The 21095-nt window shown below is 36.4% G+C and overlaps 4 protein-coding genes across 6 annotated transcripts; 2 read left to right on the top strand and 2 right to left on the bottom strand.

Annotated features, from left to right (window-relative positions):
* Positions 1-6: 6 nt before the first annotated feature.
* LOC132187326 (uncharacterized) lies at positions 7-3135 on the top strand. Of its 2 annotated transcripts, none has more exons than XM_088517323.1 (6): positions 7-144; positions 815-854; positions 1017-1112; positions 1789-1985; positions 2075-2149; positions 2515-3135. In XM_088517323.1, the coding sequence occupies exons 1-6, from the start codon at positions 38-40 to the stop codon at positions 2921-2923; spliced, it is 924 nt and encodes a 307-aa protein (XP_088373449.1). In that variant the 5' UTR covers positions 7-37; the 3' UTR covers positions 2924-3135. The 2 variants fall into 2 exon arrangements, with proteins under 2 accessions (XP_088373449.1, XP_059457591.1); XM_059601608.2 differs by having other exon boundaries at positions 34-144; positions 606-854.
* Positions 3136-4697: 1562 nt separating this feature from the next.
* On the bottom strand, positions 4698-10463 carry LOC132188069 (LisH/CRA/RING-U-box domains-containing protein). The gene is made up of 7 exons (XM_059602479.2): positions 10087-10463; positions 9525-9719; positions 8557-8679; positions 7249-7434; positions 5737-5870; positions 5192-5378; positions 4698-5111 (listed from the first exon to the last, which is right to left on the bottom strand). Exons 1-7 carry the CDS (start codon positions 10396-10398, stop codon positions 5010-5012), a joined length of 1239 nt encoding a protein of 412 aa, XP_059458462.2. The 5' UTR covers positions 10399-10463; the 3' UTR covers positions 4698-5009.
* Positions 10464-12484: 2021 nt separating this feature from the next.
* LOC132186434 (CAP-gly domain linker) lies at positions 12485-18806 on the top strand. Of its 2 annotated transcripts, XM_059600409.2 has the most exons (6): positions 12714-12806; positions 12916-12966; positions 14413-14874; positions 15020-17018; positions 17199-17405; positions 18202-18806. In XM_059600409.2, exons 3-6 carry the CDS (start codon positions 14516-14518, stop codon positions 18517-18519), a joined length of 2883 nt encoding a protein of 960 aa, XP_059456392.2. In that variant the 5' UTR covers positions 12714-12806; positions 12916-12966; positions 14413-14515; the 3' UTR covers positions 18520-18806. The 2 variants fall into 2 exon arrangements, with proteins under 2 accessions (XP_059456393.2, XP_059456392.2); XM_059600410.2 differs by lacking the exons at positions 12714-12806; positions 12916-12966 and adding an exon at positions 12485-12675.
* A 1600-nt stretch (positions 18807-20406) lies between these two features.
* Positions 20407-20973, bottom strand: LOC132188068 (embryo-specific protein ATS3A). The gene has a single exon (XM_088517694.1). It carries the CDS (start codon positions 20971-20973, stop codon positions 20407-20409), a length of 567 nt encoding a protein of 188 aa, XP_088373820.1.
* Between the last annotated feature and the right edge of the window lie 122 nt (positions 20974-21095).

Here is a 21095-nt window from a genome sequence, read left to right as displayed (position 1 = left end):
GTCTGGTTCTATGAGCTAATTCATTTACTGTAGTAAAATGCCTAGATATGATGACCGGTATGGCGGAACGCGTCTCTATGTCGGTCGCTTGTCATCGCGGACGAGGTCGCGTGATCTTGACGACCTCTTTAGCAGATACGGAAGGTAACAAAAAAGACCTGCCTTTGGTTATGCTTGCGGGAGTCCTATTGTATTGGTTACAGTAGTATGAGTTCCTTGCATCGACTAGAGAAGTACCAAGTTCTAACACTTGCATTAATCTAGCGTCTCCAATAACATGTGAACTTTTGACTTACCTTTATGTGTTACTATCTCTGTCTCAATCATTGAGAAATTATGGATGAATATGCTGTTTGAATTACCCTCATGCAATGTGTTGTGAACGAAACTCATTTCTCTTTGTGGTTATTTGTTGTAGTTTTTAATTTCTTCTGGGTTAATGATGGTCGTGGACGTAGGGTCATGGGTTGCTGGGTGTGGGAGAAAATGAGGAATTTGCCAAGCCCTTTTGTGCTTGACATTTAAATATTCATTTTAATATCTGTGTGAGAACGTTGCACCCCTCCACGTGTCTTGTGTGGTTTAACTCAATGATCTTCTTGAAGGTTTCTTGGCTTTTGCCTAACCTGGAGGTCTATGGTGAGAGGGTGACCCTTGGTGGATTTGGCGAGTCTTTCTATAATGTTATTGCGTGTTTTTATGGAAATGGCAACAAACTCAAAGTGGTGTTTAGTTCATCTGTGAGGGGCGAAGTGTCCACCCTTCGATACTTGTGTCTTGATGGCCTTACTGTTTCTGGAACCCGTTTACGCAGAGTACGCGATGTGGATATGAAGCGCGACTTCGCCTTTGTTGTATGTACTTCCATACTTTGCTCTGCTATCTCTCTCTCTCTCTCTCTCTCTCCCTCTTCTCCCATATATTTTGTATCACATAATGTGGTTCATTCATATTTATGCATGCTTTGCAAGTATGATCTTCTCTTTGTTCTTCCTTTCTATGGCTGCTGATCCCAGGAGTTCAGTGACCCTCGAGATGCCGAAGATGCAATATATGGTCTGAATGGACGGGATGTTGATGGAAGCCGTGTCATTGTAGAATTTGCCAAAGGGGTAAGTTAATGGAATTTATTTTTCATGATATTTGTATATGTTGCTTGGGTATATTCTCTAGTTTTCTCTTGGTAAGACTTTTTTTAATGGTGTTATTTTGGAGGCATGCAGTTTATGGTAGTATTTGACTTTCTGCTCCGCGTCATAGGTTCTCGCTTTTGGTAAAAATTGTGAATGATTACCTCACATTCAAGTAATTTCATGCAGTTTATTATTTTGATCCATGTAAAAGTCCAGCGTTTACCTTAATGTCTCTTTAACTTACATGATTTGATTGTTTTTGCACCTCGTCATCTAGATTTCGTGGTTTATCATTTGGGTCTCTCTTTTAAATTCTAGTAAAGGTCATGTGTGTAGGATAGTGGTTCCAGCTAGTTGCTTCATTTCTTGGCCTGCACCCTCATGGTAGGTTTGCAGATTTAAAGGGGTAACCAAGTTTTTTGATGAATAAATGGTGGTGTATATGAAAATTGTGGCAAATAAATGATTGAATTAGCCAGAACAAGGTAATGTTTTCACTTTTCTTATCTAACCTGCCTATTCGAGGTCTCTTTTTCTTAAAAGAAATTGTTGGTGGCTTTGTTGGTGTTTGCTGCATTATTTTTTTCAAGATATTGAAGGGAGATTGTTAAAGGTAGAAGTAAACTGTGCTAAATCTAATTTGACTTTCATTTAGGGGCCACGGGGTCCTGGTGGATCTCGTGAGTATCTTGGAAGAGGTCCTCCTCCTGGATCAGGGCGCTGCTTTAATTGTGGAATTGATGGCCACTGGGCTCGAGATTGCAAGGCTGGGGACTGGAAGAACAAGTGTTATCGCTGTGGGGAGCGTGGCCACATTGAAAGGAATTGTAAGAATAGTCCTAAGAAACTCAGGTACTTTCGCTCTCTCAAAAAGGCTTTATTCCTTTTAAACTCTTCTATATATCTTGAGTTATTGAGCAAGAAATTTTATGGATCTGAAGGGGCCGGAGTTACTCAAGATCACTTAGTCCTCGACATGGCAGAAGTCGTAGTTACAGCAGGGACCGTAGTTACAGGTATGTTTGTTGTCATCCTTGTTATGAGATTTTGGCCTCAATGTACAGCCTAGATTTTTTTTTTTTTTGGGGTACCGTCTCAACCGACATCATAAATGAACATTTTATCGATTGGTTACATCAGTATATGAGGCAGTTATAAGGTTTTAGAATGCATACATTTATATTTGGAGACGCATTGGTTTAGGTCACATGCAAGTATCTGGTGACAAAATAGTGAAACTTAGATTTATTATTTTATTTGCTTTGTTTAGAAGGAACCTCAAAAAATAGTTTGATTATTGAATTCCATTTTTATTGTTACAGAATAATGTCCTCCCTTATTTCAGTTATTCATTGTGGGTTTTAAATTTCATTCCTTACAGTCGATCTAGATCACCTTTGAAGAGAGAGAGAAGCCTTGAGCGGGCTGAGAGAAGATCAAGGAGCCCCCGCGACAGCCGAAGCCCTAAGCGGAACAGGAGTTCACCACCGCCATCTAAAGGGAGGAAGCGTAGCCTTTCACCCAATGAGGGGAGCCCACAAGAGAGAGGTAGCCCATCCCCAAGGGATGGCAGGCAGCCCAATGGGTCCGATTACAGTGGGAGTCCCAGGCGAAAGAGCAGAAGTCCTATTGATGATGCTGATGGAGAGGGTCCCCGTGATAGGAGTTATAGGAGCCCTGGTGAAGAAAATGGCAACAGTCGCAGCCCTAGTCCTGTCCGTAGGGATGACAGGAGCCCTGTTGATGATGATGAAAATCATGGTTCTCCAAGAGGCAGCGAGTCAAACTAAAAGCAGAGCCAAGTGACAAAAGTCAACTTAAAACCTGTGTTTGCGAAAGGTTTTTTCTGCTTTGTATGGATAATTTTTCTATAGCTGTTTTAAGATTTTCTGAACTTTGTATGGGCAGAAGTGCCAATGTGGAATAGTTCCAGTGATCTAAACTGAACCTTTTAGTTAATTTAACGAACACGTGCCATCAGGACGACCTGGGATTCTTTTGAGGTTGCTTTTTCTGTCGAATTATGATTTTATACATATCATGACCGGTGACTTTTATTGATCGAATTAGTTTTTAGCGGTGCAATCGAAACCATTTTAACTGCAGCGGTGTCGCATGGAAGTTATCCTCGGTTAAATGTTCGAAACCCATCATTATAAACCATTTGTCTGATGAATGTGATGGGTTCTCTGTAGTACAGGATTGAGTCTACGGTAAATGATGGAATCTATTTTTAGATGTCTTAGAGCATTCCCAATGGAAGAGCCATATTTTTATGTAAAATAGCTCTTTAAAACTCACTTTTATCTAATTTAACTAAGCCATTTTTAAGTGTCTCCACATCCGATTAGCTGTATTTCTAAAAAAGAGGTGAGAAAAGATTTGGAAAAAAGATAAAGCAGGAGAGAGAAACACTAAAAAGTAAAATGGCTCCCTTAAAAAGTGCTGCTACATTTAACTTTTTTTTTAGCTCTTCTAATCAAATATCTATTTTACATATATTTTTGGCTCATCCAATGTGAGAGGTTTTTTGAACATTTGAAGAGCTATTCTAGATAAAAGTAACATTTGGCTCTTCCATTGGGAATGCTCTTATATGCTATTTCTTTCTTTATTTATGCACGTTAGATTCCTTATATTTAACCAACATTAGAGGTTGTTAAAGTGTTTTTTTAATGTGTGGGAAATTAAAAGTGGTTCTTTGTACATTATTTTAATATAAACATTTTTCTTTTCTTCTCTCTTTTTTCTTTCATCTTTTTGTCTTTAATTGAGGATTGTGTTGAGATTTTATAAAAAAAGTGAAAGTAGGCAGGAAACTTGTATTTTGTAGAAAAATAATATTTTAATGATATAAGGAAAGGTAATAGAAGTTATTGTGAAATATATTTTTATAGAGAAGCAAAAGTAATTTTATGCTTTAAGCTTCAAAAAAAATCAAAAGAAAGTTACTGTTAGTGTTCTTAAAGATTATATGCAGCTTTGGAGGCTGTCAGACGATGGAGCTGCAAAGCCTATGGGATTGCGCTGGTGTTCTTATTATGCTAATAATCGTTCAAAAACAATAAATCTTCTACATGATTGATATGGTTGTGTTTAAGCCAACCCTGTCAAGAAATAGATTAGATGCATGTTTGCTCAAGAAATTCTGTTGGAAACATAGGAATATTGTTATTTTGGTATCACAGCAGCGTAATCATCACCAGCATGCCGTCAAACTTAAGAGCATCAAATGCTTGAGCTCCATATGGTGTGCCAAGCATAGGTAGTGAGCTTGCATTTTCATTATAAAAAGGTCATGCTTGATGAGCTATCAATGCTTAGCACGCAGCTTCAATGGATAAAAATTATTGGCTACTTGTCATACCATTCTCTCTTCTCACTGGTATTTTTTTTTTTTTTTTTTAATAAAAAAAGGAACTGGTTTAAAAAGCATACACAATATTATTGGGGGTCCAGAATACACTTGCTCTCATTGAAACAAATGGCCGTCACCTCACCTACATGGCTACATGCATGCAGGCCAATATCATTCCAAAGGCAAAGCTCATGAATTACCAAATCAGTTTAAAATTGCCGAATCTGCTTCACTTTTATATATACTATTTCTTAACATTTGAAGTGAAACTGCAAGTTTTTTATTTTATGCATATATACATGTTCAAGTCTCCAACACATGAGCCAAGTAAAGGCATCAGTGAATTTCTAAAACGAATTCGCGGTGGTCTAAAAGAAAAGAGGTGTATCTACAGAAGATGAAGTAAACAGCAACAGCCACAGATACAGGTGCAAGATTTTTCTTTTCTTTTTTCTCTTTCTTATTTTCCCCTTTGAAGAATTTGATTCAGCACAGGCCTGAATATGTAGAATGTAGACTTAAGATATATATGCCTTAACCAGCTCGGAGTAGTTGCAGACCAAACCTGTCCTCGGACAGGTGATTTTATCATTATTCTTCTTGGCCATTTCTTTGAGAGCCTGCCAAGCCAAAGAGGGAATAATAAGCCAGAATAGTAAAGTAAAAATAGTTGCTTACTTACAACAAGAATAACGCGAACCTTGGCGCTATAGACGTAGCCATTAGGCAAAACTTGTGGAGGGTTCTCTGTGTCCATTAGCTCTTTAGTTATATAGCAAACAAGCTTTGAATGATGCTGCTTAGAGTATGGTAATGGCAATGCTAGTTTCCGGAAACTTTCTTGCGATAGAGGGTCTTCCTTGGTGCAATCATCTTCATAACAGTATCTGAATCATGTCAAGGCCAAAAAACAAATCTAAATACACCTGCAAAAGGTGAAAGGAAGGTACCCAAATACCAGGAGGTAAAAAAGCTTCATTGTTGGTTAATCAGATCATTTTGATTATCCCATCATCTTTTACTGCAAATAAATCTATCTCAAGGTATAATGTGCTGGTTGTTTTGTCCTTGGTTTTGATGTTTATTGTGCAGTCTATGTAGAAAAACCAGGGTGTTTCTGTACAGTCCTGACCATTAGAATAAACTTTGAGAATCGTACTCTAAATATTATGACGCTGAAGTTAATAGATGCTTGTTAGGTAGCTGCAGACAAAAAGCAAACTTATATTGGACATTTATGGATACGGAGTTTTTAGAGCGGACAATCCAGCTTGCAGATAAATGTTTAGCAAAGGTTCAAGCGTCATGCCATATAACTTGCAGAATTCCTGTTTAAATTGGTCCACCAGGAAATCCCATTGTTTTGATTCAAATAAAACCTGCCAAAAAAAAAAAAAAAACAGAAGAAGAATGGAAATCAATCATGTGCATAAGTCTTAAGTTAATATCAGCTCCCAAAAGCAGATTGGGGCAAAGCATCACACATACCAAACCAAATATAAATAATTATTTAAAAACACAAAGAAATCACACGTCAAAATTCTGGTAACAGATTTGTTCAGAAGTCAAATAAGTCTTAAGTTAAGATTTTGAATGTCAATAAGTGCTATCAGTTGTTCAAAACAACACTGTACTCCATGGAGCCATTGAGCCCAACAAATTCCTGCCACTCACTCAAATTAATCCTAAGGGTGATCCTTCCTGCATGACCTCCTGTGCTATCATATTTGTCTCAAAACTAAAGTCACTCTATTCCATTAATCAAACTCTCTGAATTCTTTGAATACATTTAGACAAAGAAAAAGAAAAAAATAATATATATATATATATATATATATATCTGTGTGTGTGGCGTTCTTGTCTCAAAACTCAAATCACTAGTATTCCACTAACCAAACTTCAGAACTCTATATATATATATATATATTGTGTGGCGTTCTTGTCTCAAAACTCAAATCACTAGTATTCCACTAACCAAACTCTCAGAACTCTATATATATATATATATATATCTGTGTGTGTGGCGTTCTTGTCTCAAAACTCAAATCACTAGTATTCCACTAACCAAACTCTCAGAACTCTTTAAATACATCTGAAAACAAATATATAAGAACTCTTTCTTGTACTAGAAGCTTTAAGATTGACTAGTAAATTAAACGTCTAAGAAAACCCAATAAAAGATTCCTAATACTATTAAAAAATTCTAGAATAATCTAGACCGGCCATAATTAATAAAAATAAATCTAAAAATAAACTTATTTGCATGATTTTTATGAAATTCCAGATCTGAACCTGCACATAGAAATGTCCATTACTCAAAAATTAATACTCAACATAATAACTATTTTAACCCTAAGACACATAGCTCTGGTTTCAGTCAGACGTCCTATGATGCCATTACACAAAAGCTCTTAAGCTGCCAAAACTGAAAAATCACTCCAAAGGCAGAAAGAGCTTCCTTCCATGGCTGCATCACTAGGTTAAACAAAATTGAAGATACCTCTATCTTCAAAACACAAAGAGACAGGAATAAAGGTTAGTCATTAGCTATTTATTTGTAGTCTTTTCATTTACACATTTCATCTGTATCTTCAATCCAAGCAAAACGGCATCGCAATGTGTTTCAATGTCAAAGGAAAAGAAACCAAATAAAAAAATGATAGTGCTGCCAACATTTTAATGTATTATGTATCAAAGAAGTACATCCATTACAGTAATGCACAAAACATTATTCAGACCAAAAGACACCAGATTCACCTTGTATGTAGTACATTCGGTATTACTTCTAAAAGCCAGTGTTGCCATAACCCTCTGCAATTCTTTCATATGGGTGGCACCCCATGGTGCGAGGTACTTCCGAGCATATGTTATAGCTCGCAAATTGTTTTCTGCTCGTACCAACTCTATGAACTCTTGAAGTCTCAGCTGGAATTCAAATTTGCTCTGTCATCATTATAAGCATTCATTATTAAACAAACTGACAAAACTTTGAATGTAGTAACTGCATTTTTAGTAAGGAGAACGGACATAATAATGAAAGTTCTACTTTTACCTAAATTCTGAAAGGACATAGTTCAGAACGCCTACTCTAATCGATGAATTTCAACAACCATCATATCAGAAGTGAATGTTGGAAGTCCTACTATTTTTAGTACATAAAATATATAAGAAATGGATGTTTAGAACACCAACTTCCTAAGCTATGTCCAACTAGCAGAAAGTGACAAATTACCCACCTTCTTCAGTATTGAAACTATATTATGAATACCACTTGATGACTGGTAAAGGTGGAATTTAAAAAAATCATAATACTTGTAGAAGCACCAGATTTTTATCAGTGAATGATGAGATTTTCATCATTGATGAAAATATTTTTTGATAAGTAATCGAAATGTCATTAAGAGCGTAAAGCGCAACCCAGGTACACAAGAAGTATAATCCTTCGCATATTCTCCTCCTCCACTTCACAAGAAATTTTCACTCACTATATTTGAAGAAATGCAAGTTTAAGATGTCACAGTGAAATGCATGAACACTACTCAAGCTACAAGCCTCTCAAAAGCCAAAATAAGATATTACATGAAAGAGTATATGAAGATTTCACAATAAACACGAAGTAAAAAGAACTTGCTACAAAAAGGATAGAAAAAGTTCGCAAAAAAGTTGAGCATGAAGACAAGCTAAGATTCAAAACAGCCCGCTCATAGAAAAACTTGGCTTATTATGCTGAAACATAACCTTCAACAGACTACACAGAACAATCTCAAGTATAGGTACAAAGAGTGGAAATTAAACAGACTAGCAAAGGAAAACTTTCAGCTACAGTGAACAAAAGGAAGAAGCATAAAAGATGAAGATATTGGGTGAGACAGAGAAGTCCTATTATTCCTATAAAAAAAATATAAAAAAAAAAATTTGATAAATAATTCCTATTAAATATATATTTCAGTAATTAGCAATCTAACTAATCACAGAAGTTTTTTTCTTCACAAACAGAGAAATTAACTGTCTTAGCAAACTCACTTATCCACCAGTAGTAATGAAAGCCAATATAATAGCATATACCTTGGACTTCTTCAACCTTGACTTGTTATCAGTACACCAGACTAGGGCAGGAGCTACCTCCTTATTCTGAAGAGCATCAATTACCTTTTTCGCTTCTTGGAATACATCAATATCCACAAGATCCTGGGAAATGAAAATCAATCACCAGCAGATGTAATGGTTGTGAGAATACCACAGAAATGACAATGTGTACAACAAAACTGTAACGTGTCATTTCCTAAAAATAATATAGAAAGCACTAATTGCATCCAGGTGCACCTTGACAGGCCTTCTGAAGAAAGCAAAAAGGGAATAAACATAGGGTGCCTGAGCATGTAACCAATTTTTTTTTTTTCCCTTCATTATGGTAATGCATTCAAACCATGGTGATATACATATGTATGCATGTATCGAGCCTGCTTCAAGCTCGGATGATTAGTTAATATTTTTTAGGGTGGAAAAGTTTCTTCTTCTCAAGTCTTCTACGTAGGAAATGAGGCTCAATTTATTCAATGATGAGCTCATAAGCTGTTTCTTTCACTCAACTAACCATGTTATATAGTCATCAAATGGCATTCCCCTATATAAAAGAAATTCGATATATATATTTTTTTTTCTTTCACTTTTTCAAACTCCATGGGCGAAAATATGCTTGCGAACACTGACCTAGGTGATTTAGACATTTTACTTCATGAACTTTAATAAGAAATAGCCCGTGTTTTATGAGCAGCAGGAGAGTCCTAACCCTGTAAATGATAAAGAGGTGCATATTGTTCTAATTCACAGAATTTTCTTAAAAACAATCTTTTACTCTTTTTTTTCTTTTAAGTATATATATTCTTACAAGTCCTACAAGCCCAGTTACAGAAATAAGTATAAATAAGGCCTCAAGAAGAAATCCATTGATAATTCTACAATTAATGGAGAAAGAAAACTACACCAATAATACACCAGAACCCGAACAATCTGAGACAAGCAAGAAACACTACCTGTATATTGCTGCTTTCAGCTAGCTTTGCTGCGGTGTCATAATACGACATTCGCAACATGTAGTCCACAAGAATCCGCTTCAAGCGCATATTATTCCAATCCGACAAATTCTCGGCATCTGCCGACTCCAAATGATCAAGCCGAGCCCGACACCTCTGTGCTTGCAAGTTCTCTGTACGACTTCCTTCTTCCAACTTAACAAATCAAATAGGCGATCATAATCAGTACATAAGAACTTCAAAAGATTAAATTCTTCCACTATTCAAATCATAACATTCGTTAAATTTGAGCTTCATACATAATTATAGCAATGAAGTTTCACAATTTGATCACTCAAAAGTGACTATCCAAATCCAATTCCAAGTCTTTCCAATAACATGAAGACAAACTTTAGTCTCTCATCTAATAATCTTAAAATTCAACTATTTTGGTCTTCAAAACTATGAAAATCTACTTACAAACAAAGCCAGTACATAAATCTGACCTCAGTTGAGCCGGAATTTACATTTCCGACCACTCGCTAACCAACCAAAGCGAAAAACTAGGGATCCTAATTCGTACCTTCCTTTTGAGCCCTTGGAGTCGGGACACGAGAGAGCTGAGGTGGTGAACGGCGTCGTCGTTGAAGACATCTGAATCGGCGGCCTCGGAAACGCCACAGATCACGGCGGATACCTCCTTCTCGACGACGCGGTGGTTGGCTCGGATCGTCTTCTTGTAGTGCTCGAATGGGACCCGCAAGAACTGGTGCTCCAGCTTCAGGGACTCAGCCAGGTGGACCAGCCTCGAAGACGGTGGGGCCGGAGCCGGAGCTGTAGGGGCCGCCGGAGTGGCCGTGGTGGTGGTCGCCGTTCCGTTGGGAAGAGAATCCATTTCTAATTTGAGAAAGAAAGGAAAGAACTTCTCTCTTGCAAAATAAGTAAAAGGGGAAGGTTCAAGTACTGCGTTTGGATTAGGAAAAAAAAAGAACTGAGTTGGGGATAAGGCCCACAAGGGAAGGCATGGGGAAACGATACCGTTTCCATTAGGCTGTGTGTTTCTTTGGAGAGTTTATTAACAGTTACCTTTGACAATTTTATTTATTTTAATTGGGTCTAAATAAAAATGTTCAACTACATATATTTTTAATTTTTCAAAAATATATATTAATTTAATAGACTAAATTATAAGAATTTTCTCCGTCTCAATTTTTTTTTTTAAAAAAAAAACACTTTATTCTTCTTCAAAATTAGATAGGTTCGTAGTCCTAATAACCGGTCCATCAACTAATCAGTTCGAGAGCAGCTGCATGGTATTAGGTTCGTAGTCTCTAATGAAAGCATGCCACGTGGTTTGAAGGTTACGACAAATTTGCTATAAAAGGCGACAAATACTAGGTAAAATGATACTTTTCGTCTCATTCACTTTTGTGCTATCTCTGGTTTTTTCAAAATTATTTTCTTTGATTTACATTGACTTAACAATAAGGAATATTCAAACTGACCTATTTTAAGGAGCTCTTTTGCTAAATTTTTATATTCTTGTACATACTTTTTATCATTACTTTGACACGCGGTCAACTGTTCTTACAAAGTTCATTATAACACTTCCAATTAATGCGGCACAAATGATATAGTTCTCATTTTTCATACAATCTAGAGTTTTTTACTTTTTCTATTTTATTTTCCCATCATTTATTGTTAGTTTGCTCATACTATATATAACTAAGATTGGATTAATAAAAGAAAAAAAAATACTACAAAAAGGAGGATTAAGGTATTCCAACTAAGACTCTAGTATAAACATTATAGTGCAAAACAAAATTAAACAACATTTGGGAATGGCCCAAGCAAATGGCCCCATCCAATAATTGTTTGACCCACAATCCAAAAAAAATTTGTCGAATATGATGGTTTTTTAAGTAGTCCAGCGAGTGTTTATTACGACAACGGAGAAACTTAATAGTTACACCAAAAAAGATAACAATTATAATAGTAATTATAAAAGAGCGTCATTCAATATGCAACAAAAAGAGAACAAACATAGCTAGACAATCCTTGTTAGTTTGGTAGTTGACCACCACTATGGACATCTCAAATTGAAAATTAAGGTCGTTATGCTTATAATGGTGGGAAAAGCTAAATGATTTAGGATGAATGCTATGGAATCATGATGTAGGATAAAAAATATACAAAAAGTGAATGGATCCCACAATTCATGATCTAATCGTTTTGAATTTTTCCCTCTTTATTTTCTTTTTCCCATGTCCCCATTTGGCATGTCACTTGCTCTCTAGGCTGGATTGAGTGTGAAATCCAAAGGTATACGAATTCTAAATTTAAATTGACCAAAAACTAAAGGGGCTGTACAAATGATGGCAATTTCCTCTCAATTTTGTTTGATCGATTTTTTTTTTTTAAAAAAAGAAAATTCAGTATATTAAACTGACGTATGTTTCTTAAATCTGCTTTCACGAGCTCAAAAGACACGACAAATTTATAAATTGAATTCAAAGAAATTTATGTTGTTGTATTATTTATTTTTTAATCCAAGTCGGCATCCCATTTCTGTCTTTTACGGAAAAGGTCATTATGCCAATAATATCCTATTAAAAACATTTATATATTTGTACTTTAGTGTCCAATTTTTCATCAAATTTCGTATAAATTATGTATATTTTTATTTTTTATTATACAAAATTACAATTATATCTTAAAAAAGAAAATAAAAGAAAAAAGTCAAGGGTAGCTTATGGTCACTCCTCCGGGACGTAAAAATAATTAATACAAATATGGTAAAATTCTAATAATTAATTTAAAATAATATTTTTCTCAGGTTCAGCTATAATCGAGTACTCCTGATACCTACCCTACCCCATCAAACCCCGCTCCTCGTCCGCGTTATCCGCGTAATCAAAATTTTTAAACGTTATGCTTCGGACGAATATACCCTTCTACATTCTGGAAAACAGAAAGGAATGGCCAATGCTTTTCTTTCTCGCTCACGCACTTTGTGATTGTCCCTCTCTTTCATTTTCTTTCATCATTAAAGTAACCGAGATCACGAAGTGATCTCGTACCATACAATTCATAAATCGTTGTCACCGTCAAATCTCACTGGTTCAATTTAAAACGCCGGCCGCCTAACGCCGTTAAGTCACTCTCCGATTCAGTAAACTCTCTCTCTCTCTCTCTCTCTCTCTCTCTCTCTCTCCGAAATCAATTTCCCTGATAATTCGGGATGCTGAGTTGTATTTTTGTTTGAATTTTGAATTCTGTGAGATAAGCATTCGACCAGTAATGGTAAGTTAGTAACTCCTAGCCTGAGAGTTTCTTTGTTGTTTTCTTTGAATTTTTTGTTGTATTTCTTTTTTCTTTGCTTTATTGGCTTCACTTTCTTTTGCAAGAAAAGTTGTAGAACGAATTTTCTTGACCGTTTGAAGAGAAAAGCGGTTTGGAACTTGTAAGTCCTTTTTTTTTCTTTTTTTTTGAGTTTTTTAATTTTCTATTTTCTTTTCTCAGTTAGTTTCTGAGCAACCAAACAGAGTTTAGTTCCTCCTCTCCCTCTTTTTTTTTTTGGAGTTCTAGTTGCAGAATTGATAGAGAATTCGGAGTCTTTTAGGTGGATTATGATGGAAACGCCTCGATCTTATCGAGTCGCGAAAAGCCTTAAATTATTTGATCCTTTTTGGTGTCAGAGTGTGGTGGAGAAAAGGTTTTAGGGTTTTAAGGAAACGAGAATGATGAGGGTAATTTGGTCATCATGGTCACGAGCTTGGCTCTGACACATTTGTATCTTGATTCTGTTTCTTGATTATTATTATTTTTTTTAATGATTTTCGGCGACAGAGGAACGTTGCTGAAATTTATGCTTTAAATTTCTCTGACATAGTGACATGGTTCTTTTTTTTTTTTTTTCCTTCTAATTCTAGTTTTGTTTTAAATATTTTTCTTTTCCCTTTACTTTTTGTAATCGTATATTTAATTGGTATGTCAAACTAGTCGTTGGCAAGAGTATCCGAAGCTCTTGCAGCTCTCTTGTTAACGTTCTGATAAAATAATTCCTAGAGAAACTTTGTTCAGTTTATTTATTTGTTTTGTTTTTATAATTTGGTGGGTGCAGGAGTAGTTTATAGTCTCATTTATTGGTGTTTTGTTATCTGCTTCAGGGATTTCTTTGTGGTAAAAACGTATGAAGAACTTCTTGACATTGTCCTTTTTCTTTTTTCCTTCCAATTTTCTGTGCAGTGCTTCTACTTTACTGTTGGCCGTATGTTGAAGTTTTTTTTGACATTTAGATGTGTGTCAAACCATGGAAATAGCTGAAAGTTATTGGGTTGAATTTCTTAGTTTTGTTTTGTTCTTTTTCTTTTTTCTAAATATGTGTAATATAGTTTTTTTTGTTTATTTATTTATTTTTGCTTGTGGGGAGTGAATCCTCGTGTAATTTATTTTGTAAACATGCTTCTTGTTTGGTCGCCTTGGCAATGGAGGATTTTTTTTGTTGTTGTTGTTGGGATTTGTACAAAATAATCTTTTTGAAGGGCATGATATATGTTTAAAATTTTCTCCCACTGACATGAAGACAATCTGTTGTGGGTTGGGGACTCGGGTTTTCAACCTTTAATTTAGTATCTTGGCCAATATATGAATGCTATTATTCCAGCCATTGTTATTGCTTTTCTTTTCAGTTCTTCAGGTTACTCTCATAATTATTACTCTCTTGCTGCGTGCTCTCTTTTTCTCTAGTTTAAAATAAAAAATAAAAATAAAAAACCCTTTATTAATGAGCTTGCATGAGTTGTGTCTCTGAATCAAGATTTATTTTAATTCCTCCTCTTGTGTCTTCTCCTTCCCAGCAATCTCAGTGATGTTTGTGTGGGTTTGTGTTTCTTTTGTTTAATTCCAGGTTCAGTGAGATCTCATCTTTTTGAGAGCTTGGCCTAAAAGATCACGACTGAAGGCTGGAAACTTTCATGAACTACAATTAGCAGTTCCTGCTGAACATACTCATGAAGAAGCTATTCTTTTTCAGATCATCTGCATCTAGCAATGGAAACAACAACGGGGTTCCTCCACAATCAACAGATAAGCAAGTTTATTGGGAGAACTCCTTGGAAAGTGGGGCTAATGACAAAGCTGAGAATAGCTATAGGAGTCCTAGGAACCTGTTTTCCAAATCTCGAAAGCATGCATCCGATTGCAAAAGCTCCAGTACCAGTTCAGGTCTTAGAAGGAGCCGCTCATTGTCATCAGCTGCCTTTGGTGGTGGGCTGGGACAAATCGATTTTTCTTGCTTGAATGATCGAAGTAGATCTCCTTCTAGTAGTACAAGCAGTACTCTACATAACCAATGTGGTCATTCATCTCGGTGAGTCTATAGACCAGCTAATTCATATGAACCTCATGAGCTTGGAAAAATTATATTTATCATGTTGGGAAACCAGGTATATTAGAATTTGTTTTTTTTTTTTTTTTTTTGAGACTAACTTTACTAGGCCACCTTTATGTGCTAGTTGTCGGACTGTTACTCCTAAGAGGCAATATAAGGAAAAACGACTTGAAGAGCCAGCTATTCAAAATGCACACAGATTAGAGAGGCCTGGTTCTGCTGGTTCTTCCAGAACCTATAATGATTCGTCATCCATTTGCTCTAGTAATATTTCGAGTAAGATTGTGGACCGCTACATTGATGGAGAACAGCAGGAAGAAAGAAGCAGGACTAATAACAGTTCTTCTCAGAGAAATTATACTGGAAATGCTGGGAGGCTTCCCCCACGAGTTCAGTATTTGGCACCTACTTCACCAACAGATAGTGTCAAAGAGAAACCAAGGGCTCATTCATTTAGGGAAGTCAAAAGTTCTCGGCTTCGGTTCTCGCCTAAAGAATGGGCAGAAAGTGGATTTGGGCATGAATCTCCACGGAGACTTGCGAAGAATGTTATTGAAAGACTCTCACAGTCTAATGTTTTCCCCAAATCAAGTTCAAAGGAGTTTGAGCATGATACTCCAATCACGATTGAAGATGTTTATGGTAGATCCTTGGATGGGCACTTCAATTCGAACTCAGATGTAGTTGCGCAGAAAATTTATCCATTGGATGAACCATATGAAACAGCTAACGGGTATCATGGGGAGGATAACGCAGGCTTCCCAAGACACAACCTTTTTCACGGTGGTAAAAGTGTGGATGTGAACTCCGATGAAATTGAAGATGACGTTGATGTAGAACTAAGAATAAGATCCAAAGAAGCTGAGGAAAGGCTCATGTTTTTTTCTGAAGAACTTGAGCAGGAAAGCTTTCTTCAAGATAGTGGGTTTGATGTACCATCGTTGATTCAAACAATTAGAAACTTAACAGAAGAGAGGATAAGCTTGGCAGTTGAGGTTTCAAGCCTTTTACAGTCTCAAATTGCTGAGAGGGCTTCTGCTAAGGAAGAACTCAGATGGACAAAGGCAGAATTGGAGTCTCGAACCCAGCGACTAGAGAAGGAGAAGAATGAACTGCAGACAGGATTGGAGAAGGAGCTAGACAGAAGGTCGGGTGACTGGTCATTCAAGCTTGAGAGATTTCAGTCAGAAGAGCAGAGGCTTCGTGAGCGAGTTAGAGAGCTTGCAGAGCATAATGTCTCACTTCAAAGGGAAGTTTCTTCTTTTAACGAGAGGGAAAGAGAGAACAGAAGCATTATAATAAATTCAGAGCAACAGCTTCAGGACCTGAATACAAAGGTTGGGGAAATAAAAGAGGAGAATCAAGATTTACGACAAAATCTCTCTGAATTACAAGAGAAATATAGAGCAGCAGAAGAAGATCGGGAATGCATCCAAAAAATCTTTGAAGAGAAGGATAAAGAGTGCAAAGAGTTGCATAAATCCATTACAAGATTACTAAGAACTTGCAGTGAACAAGAGAAGACAATTGATGGGTTGCGAGAAGGTTTTAGTGAAAAACTTGGGAAGTTTCAAACGGTGGAGAACTTTGATAAGCATGTGAAGAAATTACAGATGGAGCAAATGAGGTTGACAGGAGTAGAACTTGCTTTGAGACGGGAGTTGGAATCTTTTGGGCTTGAAGTTGATTCTCTTCGACGTGAGAATATAAACTTGTTAAACCGCTTAAAAGGTAATGGGAAAGAGTGTATTGCTTTAACTTTCAAGCTTGACAAGGAATTGTGGAACCGCACCTGTTGCCTACAGAATCAAGGGCTGTCAATGCTAAATGAGAGCACCCAATTATGTTCAAAGTTACTGGAATTCATAAAAGGGAAAGCAGGCCAACTTCTTCCAGATGCTAAGCAGGGTGTGGAAGTTATCAAGAATGGTTTAGATGCACAATTTTTTGTTGAAACCGAGGTGAAACTTCAAGGATTTAAGCGTGGGACTGAGAGCCTAACAAGGAGTTTGCAGATGATATCTTCTTTGTTGCATGAGAAGTCCACTCCGACTGCTTCTAAATTACAGTCAAAGTGCATCGATACTGATGGACCAGTGCAACCAAATGATCAAACTTCAGAGGTAAATTGCTGCTTAAATTGTTGTTAAATTTTGGATCAAGGATGCAGAATATAAAGTTTCATTGTTTATTACCTCTTAATGCTTTTTAATGTCCTTATTAATACGTTTGCTTGAATTGATCTGTGGGTGGTTAGTTGTTTTCTCATTGATGTGCTTGTTGCTGTTTTTTCTCATATATAGGATGTTATAAAATCTGAGCTTAAAGCAGAAACTTTACTAACTAGTCTATTACGAGAGAAGTTGTATTCTAAAGAGCTGGAAGTTGAGCAGTTGCAAGCTGAACTTGCGACAGCAGTAAGAGGCAATGACATCCTCAGATTTGAAGTCCAAAATGCACTAGACAACCTTTCCTGTGTCACTCACAAGATGAGGGATCTTGAACTTCAGGTGATTCTTTCTTCCATCTCTGTTTTGGAAATTTTATGTGTAATGCCATTAATCTCTATGTGATTGTGTATGCATGTTGTTTACTGTTATATTACTCGTTTGTATTGTACCAACTTGTTTGTAACTTGTGAGTCTAACTTCTTTTTTTTGTTTTGTTTTTTTTTTTGTTTTGACATAAACAGAATTTAATACGTTTAAAATATGACCAAAATTTAGTGCAAGTAAGATGCATTCTAGTGGAATAGACCCACATAGAAAACATAACATGTGAATGGGTTTTTGCAGTATATCACTTATGAAACATAATACCTCATTAAGTTTCCAATGGCTTTCTTATCAGGTTAATCATCAGTCCTAGGACCAAAATCAACAAAATAATGAACTTTTTCCCAACCTCAACTCCATTCACAAAACCTTTAACTCCTCAAAGAGCTGGCAATTGCATCTTATTCCATCTTTTTTTTCTTGCCAATCATCCACATAAACTTCCCCATTGTCATCATACTCATTTTTGGGATGCCTTTCTCAACTGCCCAGCAGTCGGCACCATAAAGCATGTGTAACAACACTCTGGTATATGTTTTTTAACTCTGTCTATGTCCCATGAAGTTTCTGTTACTCTTTCAAGAGTAACTGTACTTAACAAATGGATAACTCCTCTTCTATATTCCCTAAAGAATTGATGTTTAATGAATTTTTACAGTATTGCGCCTTTGATTCTGAAAGTCTTTTACCACTTGTTCTAAGTCTTTCCCTTGTCAAACTTCAAAAATAATTTATTTTCTCTTTATAACAGATGCTGAAGAAGGATGAGAACATAAACCAGCTTCAAAGCAACCTTCAAGAATCTTTAAAGGAAATAACGACTATGAGAGCGATATTGCCAAAAGTTTCAGAAGAGAGAGATTTGATATGGGAGGAAGTGAAGCAATACAGTGAGAGGAATATGCTATTGAACTCAGAGGTTCATGCATTGAAGAAGAAGATAGATGCCCTTGATGAAGACGTGCTTCTAAAGGAAGGCCAGATTACAATCCTAAAAGACACCCTAGTGAAAAAACCTTTTGACCTTCTTGCCAGCCCTGATTCTTTGCAAGATTTCCTGCTGGAATGATGCCGGAAAGCTGGATTATCACACTGTTCATAATAGTCCTATACTTGTACTTTGTGCTTTGAGGCTGTTCTTGCTTCTGAACGTACATTTTCTTTTTTAAAGGTTTTGATTAGGAGTAAAAGAAACATACCGTGGTTCTTTTGTGATTGGCCAGTTCACATAATTGTATGTAGTTGGTTTACCAGCTTAGCAATACCAGGAGAATTGTCTTTGCAATTCATTTCAATGTCTCTCTTGGAAGAAGAATGCTTTCTTTCCCCTTTCTCTTCTTTAGCTGTTTGTTTTGGCGCTCCTTAAGAACAAAAGGTAGAAGGCGGCTGCCACTGCGCAAAAACGACAATTAATAGGGCGTCGTTCGAAGCATGAACAGGTTAATGTTGCCCGTAAACGACAACAAGATTTCTCATAAAAAGATGTAGATATGCTGGTATGGCAATCATAAAAAAGGATAAAACTACTTTTTACAAGCTGGTTTTTTTGTTTTTGTTTTTTTTTTAAAAAAAGTATAATGATGTGAGAATAAATGTGAAAGTGATCTTGAGTGTTTTGTGTTTGGAGTTGATTTCTTGTTAAAAAACAAAAATCTTCCCAAAAAGCAGCATATATTGTTCAATAAACAAGAGGTTGGATAAAAGTGTCATGTAGCTTCCATGTAACAGCAAATTTTTGAGTTAGTAAAATATAGGAAAAAATATAATTAACTATTCATTTTTTTTTGGTATGTCTGCACAAGAGGGAAGAAGAAGATTCAAACTAGTGACCTCTGCTTCACTAGGCATAGTTGCAGCCGATTGAGCTACTTCTTGAGGACTATAATTAACTATTCATAGTCTTGACTCTTGATCAATTTATTTTATTATTTTTTTTCAAAAAAAAAAATTATCTAATAGTAATATTGGGTTTTAGTCATTTTTCAATATGATCATTTCATAAGATTTTTGTTCAATTTCCAAATATAAAATATATTACATAAAATATCAATTATAAAAATTAAAAAAGAAAAAAAAGAAAAAAAAAAGCAAAACACTGTCCCCCCTCAACCACTGAATTTTTTTTTTATAATCTTTTAAAGGGTATAGTTGACATTTCGCGTATAGAGGTTTTCCTTGTTTTCTTCAAATTCATCCATTGATGTTATATACAGGCCTATCGTTTTGTTAGAGTTCCTCTACACCGTTAAAAAGGAAAAAAAAAAAAAACATAAAATTAGGTTTCTTTTCTACTGGGATATAAATTTCCTGCAAATTGGGATTATTTGATTTGCTTGCAATTCAGGCATCCCCACATAAATGGAATTATGGGTTGCACTTACCTCGGACAACACGGGTGTAGGCAGGCAGGAGGGAATTGGTATTGGCTATGGCCCTCCAACAATTCATAATAACAACAAAATTTTAAGGTAAAAAATAAAAAAAATTATAAGGTAACCGGCCCTAGTAGCAAATTTTTTTGACTCCGAGCAACTACCTATAATAGTTTCCGACTCCGTCCTTAAGCGTAGGTGCACGACCCACCTATCTTTTTGTAACCCCCTCTCTATGGGGTTGCCGGAATAATAATTAATCTAGACAACTAATTATAAGTGATTCCAATCCCTATTTCTTGCCTAGACTTTTTTTGCGCCAGTAATACTCACCTAGAGTCCTAGACTTCATCTTTTAGTTATTATGCAAATCAAACTATTGGCGCTATGGTCAACTTATGCATTCCTTAAGCAATAATGCCCTAGCTGATGATTGATTTGCACTCCAAAAAGAAAAATTAGAAAACCTGAGAGAATCTACTAAAAACTTAACACTGAGATCTAGAGACTTGAGAAGTTCTTCACAAAAACCAAGCAGCCTTGGAAGGCTAATTAATTTGATACATCTGATCAAAAACTAGTCCTTACCCACCAAAACCTGCAGCATGAGGCATCAAACCCCCTCTTGAGTGACAATAATCAAACCCATACCACACATTTTCTGGCACAAATGTCCTGAAGTAGAACATGTAAGAAACTGGCACTGCATCCCCACCATCATCCGGATCCTGATGATGGAGCACCTTCACCCAACCGGGTCTCCAATTATCCGACCCGACTTTCTTGAGGTACAGAGAGCAGACCCTTTGCCTCATGCATGCTCCACTTGCCTCAAACATGTCAATGGCACAGCGCTGGAACCCACCGTATGCACCACCACCCTGCTGCTGCTTTGAGCCGTCTTTTGGAGCATATATCAACTTGGGATTCTTCAGATGCTTCACAATGATCAAATTTCCAAGTGAGTCGCTGAATCTGACGCTCACATGATCTGCAGTTTCTGCAGATGGTGCACAGGTTGTCTCAATCTCAACTGAGTAGGAGCAATTTCTGTGGGGTCCTTGGAGTGCCTGGTCGTTTCGCTTGTTTCCAAAGGCAGGTGGGAAAATGATAGAGACAATGAAAATGATCAGAATGCTTGTTTTGATCATCTTCATGGGAAGAGGATGTTGTTGTTCTTGTCTGAAAATCTAGTGAGTGAAACTCTCGTATACTTATACTGCAATGGGAAGGTCTTCTTTAGCTAGATTCTCTAAGGATATAAAGAAGAGGA

The sequence above is a fragment of the Corylus avellana genome, chromosome 6 (assembly GCF_965113065.1).
Source record: "Corylus avellana chromosome 6, dhCorAvel1.hap1.2, whole genome shotgun sequence".
Classification (NCBI taxonomy): Eukaryota; Viridiplantae; Streptophyta; class Magnoliopsida; order Fagales; family Betulaceae; genus Corylus; species Corylus avellana.
This window is presented reverse-complemented; position numbering and strand designations above follow the sequence as displayed.

Bases quoted from the DNA above. Each gene is read 5' to 3' on its own strand.
- LOC132188069 (XM_059602479.2), bottom strand. From the start codon at position 10,398: ATGGATTCTCTTCCCAACGGAACGGCGACCACCACCACGGCCACTCCG. The intron at 9,720-10,086 runs GTACGAATTAGG...TGATTTGTTAAG, and splicing joins TCCAAGGGCTCAAAAGGAAG to TTGGAAGAAGGAAGTCGTAC. The intron at 8,680-9,524 runs GTAGTGTTTCTT...TTCATTTCCCAG, and splicing joins CTGAAAGCAGCAATATACAG to GATCTTGTGGATATTGATGT.
- LOC132186434 (XM_059600410.2), top strand. From the start codon at position 14,516: ATGAAGAAGCTATTCTTTTTCAGATCATCTGCATCTAGCAATGGAAAC. The intron at 17,019-17,198 runs GTAAATTGCTGC...TCTCATATATAG, and splicing joins CAAATGATCAAACTTCAGAG to GATGTTATAAAATCTGAGCT. The intron at 17,406-18,201 runs GTGATTCTTTCT...TCTTTATAACAG, and splicing joins TGAGGGATCTTGAACTTCAG to ATGCTGAAGAAGGATGAGAA.
- LOC132187326 (XM_088517323.1), top strand. From the start codon at position 38: ATGCCTAGATATGATGACCGGTATGGCGGAACGCGTCTCTATGTCGGT. The intron at 855-1,016 runs GTATGTACTTCC...TGCTGATCCCAG, and splicing joins AGCGCGACTTCGCCTTTGTT to GAGTTCAGTGACCCTCGAGA. The intron at 2,150-2,514 runs GTATGTTTGTTG...CATTCCTTACAG, and splicing joins AGCAGGGACCGTAGTTACAG to TCGATCTAGATCACCTTTGA.
- LOC132188068 (XM_088517694.1), bottom strand. From the start codon at position 20,973: ATGATCAAAACAAGCATTCTGATCATTTTCATTGTCTCTATCATTTTC.